Consider the following 7,259-nt stretch of genomic DNA (forward strand, 5'->3'; position numbering starts at 1 on the left):
CCGAAAAGCGTGGTCTAGGATCGTCGATTGAAATAAAACTCTGTCGGTTAGAAAATTCCGCAGAAGGGAGCAAAGCCTATGTAATAAACAACGACGAGAATCAGGTTGAAATGACTTTTTTACGAGAAGTTAATACAGTCGAACCTCCAGTAAGCGACCACCCAAAACGCAAAGACTGAGTGGTCGCTTAGTGGAAGTTGTTTTCTTCCGAGGAGAGATCCAGGTACATCTACTTTATGAAAGATAATTTATTGCATGCAATGTCTAAGTTAGGATATGTGTAGTTCCATGTTCTCACTGAAGTTCTCTGTGTATTCCAAGTAACATATAGTGTGCACAGCGAAAATAGACGGATCAGAGAATGCGTCAAGTGGTTGCTTACAAGAGTTTACAAAACAATGGAAAATTATTAACCGTCAGACCCAAAGGAGGTGGTCGTTTACTAGAGGTTTAAACTATAAGGCTTTGAGGGGGAAAATTTTGGTGCTTTGGATTGGCGGTCGCTTATCGTAGGTGATCGCTTACGAGAGGTGGTCGCACATGGAGTTTCGACTGTACTCGTCGCGGAAGAACGGTCAAAGTCAACTTTGAGACAAGGGAAAGTCAAATGACGTTCCCTTTCAGTACTATTATCCGTCAACATTAGTCATCATCAGTTTACCTTCACCTACATTTCATTGTATGTCTACCTGCCTCCCTTACTTCTCTGCACTAGTTGTGCGGGAGGCACATAAAGCAAAACATCGCCTCTACTATTAAACGTCAATTACTGTAGTAACTCATCATTAACGCAGCAGACAGCGGCTTCCGTGAAACGTGAGCGCGGAATTCCCCCTCCCCCCGCCCCTCCTTTACCCCCTTCTTTGTACACTGTTGTGTCCAAGAGTGAAGTTTCTATTTCTGATACTTCAGCAGTAAACTTGATGTGAGTAGGGTGGTAAGCATTGGCCTTTTCAACGAAGAATTCTATTTATTACATAGATACTGATGAAATACCAGGAATATTTTTCCTTTTACTAAAAATCATATCTTCATTGCGCGCAGTGAGGATATCAAAGGAATGCTCACTGTTTGTCTTTCTATTTGTCCTCGATCCTTCGAGGAATCTGATCATGATGCGCTCGTCATTGTCTTGAAATTTAACCGTGGCAGTCAGTAAAGTTTTAAAAGAATTGCAGGTACATTTTGTACATCATGATTAAGAAAATTGCGTTTTTAATATGAATTTTCTTATACATGTTCTGTACACCTTTTCAGAAGGTTTAGTGCTGAACTTTAATTGCCGCCTGCTCGACTTAGCCGGATCATGCTTTCGCGTGTCAGTACGGATCGATGATCGAATTGTGATGCGAAGTTTAAAAGGATAGATACATCTGTTCCAGAATTAAATAAAAATTTTCAAGAAATAGTTTTTCTGTCTATTGTCTTGTCTTAAATCATCTATAACATGAGTTTAAAACAAGAAAGCATCTGAGTTGCCTTGCATTTTTTTTCATCAAATGGCTTCCGAACAAATTTATGCAGAGTTTGAGCTGAGTTACGAAATTCCAGAAAGACGAACGTTTTGTAGGTATACAGAAGTCACAGAACATACTTTTAAGTAAAATTAAATTATATATAAATTTGCTTTTTAAGTAAGATGCCCACCACTTGAAGATTTCAAACTAACAAAAAACATCTTAAAATTTCTTTAAGATCACTTTAAGATGTCACTCCTCTTAAATGATATGTTACAAACTTAAGGTAAGAAGGGTTTTTCTTAAACGAAGACGCAAAAAAATAGAGGCTATTATTTTAAGACGTTTGTAAAATCTTACATCAAGACGGGAAACATCTTTTAGAAAAGTAAGAGATTACCCGTCTTAATTTTAATATGCTCGACCTCATACTTAGGATCCATATCTTAAAGTTAAGATGGTCGACCTCTTACTTAATATAAGGCAGGCTTAGGCTTAAATTAAAAAAAGTGACGATCTTAGGTAAGACGCGGGAAGCCTTAGTTTAAGATTTTAGTTTTTACATATTGTAGCGTGTACAACCGACAGAGTAAATGCCGTTTACAACTTACCGAGTAAATAATGTACACAACTGACCGACTGAGCAAATGTCTACAACTGACCGATTAAATGATGTACACAACTGACCTTTTGGTGTGTACAAACGACAGAGAAAATGTTTACAGCTGACCGAGTAAATAATGTACACAACTGACAGAGTAGTGTGTACAACCGACAGAGTTGAAGTTTTAATCAGGTTTAAGAGTCAACAAAAGTTCGATGAACGTGATCAAAGATACAGTAATATGCATGCATGTAACCTGGTAACCGACAGTCTGGAACAGGCTACGTGATGTTACAACTGGACTCCTTATCCAGCTCATCCCTCTCGTCCCCGGAGAACAAGCCCTGCCGAAAGAGTAGAATCCTAGTTTGAGTGGCGTAAGAGCAAGAATCATGTGTATAGTTTTACATGTAGCGGTAGTAATATTTTATTATGTTCATCCTCCTTTATAATTAAGATTTTGGCTCTCCTGCCCTTTCGAATAAATACAGCTGGCATTGCAGTATTGCCTGACAAAGGCTCACACTGCTGATCGGAACAACTTTAATTCGAAAAAAATTAAGCGTGGTGGAAACCCTGGTTAAATAATGCTGACATTTTTTATACATTTCGGCCTTTTCGCCAGGCCGATCATTGGCTTTCAAGCAGGGTTCTATTTTGCCCCTTCCCCCTTTCCCCCACCCATCCTCCTATCACTTTTTTAATGGTCCTTTCCTTATCAACAGTTCCTGCTGGGTATTTCAAGAACGAACCTCTGGAGCCAGGCTAGTTTTTCATTAAGTCCCCCCCGGGGGGGGGGGGGGGCTTATTTATTTCAAGTCCATTTGAGGGGGGCGGGGAGCTTAATAGAGGCCGGGGGCTTATTTGATTTAGAAAAGACGATGGTTCCCTTACGACAATTTTTATCTGAAATTACCCTCTCCTTCCCCTCAAAAATCAGAAGATTAGCAACAACGCAGGGAAAGGGGGGACAGGAAACCTGATCCGTGGGTAGCCCAATAATAAAAAGTGGAGAAGCTCAAGAACAGGAAGGTTAGAGGTCATGCAGCCGAGGATCAGAATCAGATCCGAGCTTCTCGAGTGTCGAGAACAATTGTGAGAAACCAAAGCCAGAAATGACCAGAAATCGAATATATGCCAACACAATACATTATGCCAATTTCAAATTGTTCACTGCATAAGAATGAAGATTTCCAACCGCCATCATTCAAGGTGGCCACGATTTTAAAGCAACAAAGAGGAGAGAAAAGGTGGTCAGGGTGAGACTAATTAAGTCATTCTTACGCAGTGAACAATTTGAAGTTGGCATAATGTATTCCATTTCTGGCTTTGGTTTCTCACGGGAATACGGACGATTTAACCAAGTAGGGCAGTTTTCATCTCTCATACCGCGACGGAAACTTGATGGCTACCAAATCTTTTAACACAATTCAGTAGCTGAAGGATGGAACTTTGTAATGATGTACAGTAGTCTAGAGCATGAAAAGGAGAGTCACTTTTGAGATTAAATCCACTGAATTTGCCTAAAATCGTGTATTTCATCAAATGGATCAAAGGGGTTAAGTTTGTTCCCTCATTCTTATTATTCTAAAGAGTGTTGATGATTCAAACCCATATAATTTTAAAGATAAAGGATCATTATATATTACTGGGGGTTGCAAGCCTTGAGATAAACTTTTCCGTCCGGAGAAAACAGTTAAACTCTTGACAAAATTCGCTATGTTGCCTCTTCCAATCCGCATGCGATGCGAAAGAAATTGCCCCAAAAAAATCTTTACAGAAGAAAATTTCTCCAATCTAGCTTCATATTTGTGCTATACTTATTGAAAACAGTCCATGGAAAAAATATGAGCGAAACCTATTTTGTGGCCCAAAATCGCCTTCCACCAGAAACTCATAAACCCCTTATGGGTTTCTGCTTCCACTCAATTTTTTACTAAGTCTTAGCCCTGGTCAGAAAGCAGTCTTTCTTTCTTTTTTTAGAAACTATATGAACCTGGTTAATTTATGAACCAACTTAGGGAAATGAGCAAATAAGAAAAATCATTATGCAGTTCTTATTCACTAATTTTTTTTCTTTAGTGAACTCGGCTGTGTACAGGGGCCTCCTCCCTCGGGGGGGAGGGGGTGGGGGCTGTACACAGGCTATAACGAACTGGAACTATTGATTAATGGATGCGAAAGAGAGAGAGACTGCTCGCGGTCTGAGTTAGTTATAATATTTGAAAATAGATAGTCGTATAAACATAACAACTTTCTTTAATTTTCCAGACATGTTTCGACGGTACATCCGTCATCTTCAGTGTTACATATTTTGAAATCGCCGTTGAATTTAAAGCGCGCGCGATCTTACAAAGTTCGTTACATTGCGTTGTCAATATTGCGTACTAAAACAAAGTTAAATGAGTGACGCTTAGTTCTTTACAGGGAGAGAGTCAGGTTAATGTGTTTCACCTGCTGGTTGAGATCGGGCTTCTCCCATTTTATGAACATGGATTCCTTAAAGTACCGTCGAAACATGTCTGGAAAATTAAAGAAAGTTGTTATGTTTATACGACTATCTATATTGTTGCTGCTATCTAGACCTTTTGGATCAATATTTGAAAAATATTGAATTTAGAGTCTGAATTTTTGACTTTGACTTTCTAGGGGGGTCTGAGTTTTTCGGGGGTCTGTGTTTTCGAGACATCCAGTGCTCCGAATTTTTTGGGGGTCGGTGTTTTCGATACACCCGGGGGGTCTGAGTTTTTCGGGGGGTCTGTGTTTTCAGTGCGCCCAGGGGTCTGAGTTTTTCGGGGTCTGAGATCTGTGTTTTCGAGGTCTGAGTTTTCGTAACACCCCTAATTTGCTTTGCTTTGCATACAGAATTAAGTAATTTTTCACGCTAAAATCGTGGGAATAGATATATAGGAAAAAAATATATTGGTATTGCAAATGAAGAACGCTTATCGCAAGTCTTCACACTCTTTGTAAAGGCTTTCAGTCCAGAAAGACACCCTGCTCAAGTCGCTTAATAGTGAAATTGTATGGACCCTGTTTAAGACTCAACTAGAACTTGAAAACCATATCACATACCGGTATCAGGCCAGGTAAGGGAGTGCCCCCCCTCCCGCCCCTGGTCAAATTGAACCATGCGTTAACATGTGTCATTTCCATACCCTTTTCTTTGAAAATGTATGTTCATTAAGGGTTATGGGCTTCTGCTAGCGTTTAATTTGTATAGGTAATAGCATGATTAGTAGTGATATTTGGCGTAAACACCACGAATTGTTATACGTAATTTCACAAGCCGTTAGGCGAGTGAAATTTGAGACAATTTTGAAATATCACGAGTGGTGTTTATGCCAATCATCACGTACAAATCATTCTATTATTTGTTTATACTACTACCCACAAAAGGTTTGTAATTTTCAAATGTAGGTATTTCAAAGTAAGCTGAAATACCACTGCTCCGAGCCAATCAAACTGCAGAAATTTCTCATGTAGTAGTATACGGAAGCTCACAATTTATCAGCGCTGTTTTTGTTTTTATTTTCTGATTAAACTACGATGGCCCAAGAACAAAAGTCTTTTTGAAGAGCTCATTATCCAAATAGGACCTAAGGAGAAGGAGGAAAAAAGAGAAGGCGGTAGCCCCCTGAGAGATTTGAACTCTCGACCCCTGGTTTACAAGACCAGTGCTCTAACCACTGAGCTAAGGAGGCTCTGTTACGAACACTGCTGTCTTTTACCTATTTATTTGCAATGACTTTTTGTAAACTGAATGACGTCACAACATTCGCAGGCTCAATGTCTCGTTCAGGTGGCATCCCCTATGGCATTATACGTTCGACATTTTCGATTGATTATTTATTTAGCCAGCCAAACAAAATAAATCTTATATCCGAAAAAAGTTGAAGCGAGTTGAAATTTTATAAAATAGAATGATTGTTCGGTCTTTGGTCAGCAAATATAACTGGAAGGAAGCATGCGCTGTACGCACCAAAACGATAATAAACATGGCGGGCAAATTATCAAGTGTACTTCGGCTATATTGTATTCTTTTTGCCATCCCTGTGTGCTATCCTGCCGAAGATAGTGGAATTTTACCTGAAAGTGACGTTATAAAAGGTAGTTTTAATAAGAATGGATTTCACAGGGGATGAGATAATTCCGTGGCATGTTTTAGCTGCTGCAGAGGTAATTAAGATCAGATAATCGCAAATTTCTTAATCGCTAACCCTCATTCTAAACTTTCTTTTACAGCTGAGGTCGAAGAGAGCTCTGGTCCAATGGACATTAATGACACAATGTTAGAGGAAGCCATCCAAACAATGAACAAAACGACCATCGTAGATGTGAATAATGGCACCATTTCCGAAGAAAACTCTTTGCAATTTGAAAACGCCTCAGAAGTTGTCAACACTACCAATTCAACTAGTGCGAGTTCCGAATTGCCAAAATACTTCTGCAAGGGCCGGAATAACTCACTAGGCAACGGTTCTGTTGAGCAGAGGGTGATAATCGTTAAGGCAGACGAGCTGATGCAGTGGATTAACACGACAGAGGACAATGAAACCGATACTTGTGCAGTTGTACTGTTTTATACTGAGTATTGCCCATTCTGTGCAAAGCTTGCTCCACTGTATAATGCTCTGGGCAGAGTTTACAACAATCTTCCTGTTCTGGCAGTAGATGCGTACAAGCAGCATAGGTAAGGGACCTTAACAGTCTGTTCCTTTAGTAATGAAAATTATTGGATGGTGCTGGGTATGATATGAAGAATTACAATCAAACCTGCATTTATAAGTGGTCACCCTGTCTGCAGAGTATGGCAGAACTTGACAAGATCTTGCGCGTGCAAGACTGTTTTCAGGCCCTTATTGCTTATACATTTTTTAAAAAACTCGCGCGTGCACCTGCCATACTCTGCAGACTGGGTGGTCACCCTGGGGGAATGGCCAACTGACTAACCAAAGAGTTGATCAGCAAAATAGATGGTTGCAAGCATAATATCCATAACACAATAAGTTGACCTCAAAGTGTTTCTTCCTGTTCTTGTGCCTAAAGGAAGAGGGTAAATGATCACTGAATGCAATGCTAAGGGTTTCTACTGCACTTGTATTTTTGTTTGCAAAGTTACCGTTTGATAGATGTGAAAACATTAAAAGGCAACTCATTGGGACCATGGGAAAGGTGACTGCTTAATACAGCAATTA

At 39.7% G+C, this 7,259-nt stretch overlaps 1 protein-coding gene and 1 non-coding gene across 2 annotated transcripts in view; one reads left to right on the plus strand and one right to left on the minus strand.

The window, feature by feature from the left end:
* Window positions 1–5,692: 5,692 nt before the first annotated feature.
* Window positions 5,693–5,765, minus strand: Trnat-ugu (transfer RNA threonine (anticodon UGU)). The gene has a single exon. It is a non-coding gene; the product is annotated as a tRNA-Thr (tRNA).
* Window positions 5,766–6,046: 281 nt separating this feature from the next.
* Window positions 6,047–7,259, plus strand: part of LOC140945656 (thioredoxin domain-containing protein 15-like) — a 14,014-nt gene continuing 12,801 nt past the window's right edge. The window contains exons 1-2 of the mRNA XM_073394675.1: window positions 6,047–6,171; window positions 6,307–6,754. Of these exons, the coding sequence (XP_073250776.1) occupies window positions 6,060–6,171; window positions 6,307–6,754 (560 nt within the window). The 5' untranslated portion in view covers window positions 6,047–6,059. The remainder of the gene's footprint in view (window positions 6,172–6,306; window positions 6,755–7,259) is intronic.

This window comes from Porites lutea, chromosome 8 (genome assembly GCF_958299795.1).
Source record: "Porites lutea chromosome 8, jaPorLute2.1, whole genome shotgun sequence".
Classification (NCBI taxonomy): domain Eukaryota; kingdom Metazoa; phylum Cnidaria; class Anthozoa; order Scleractinia; family Poritidae; genus Porites; species Porites lutea.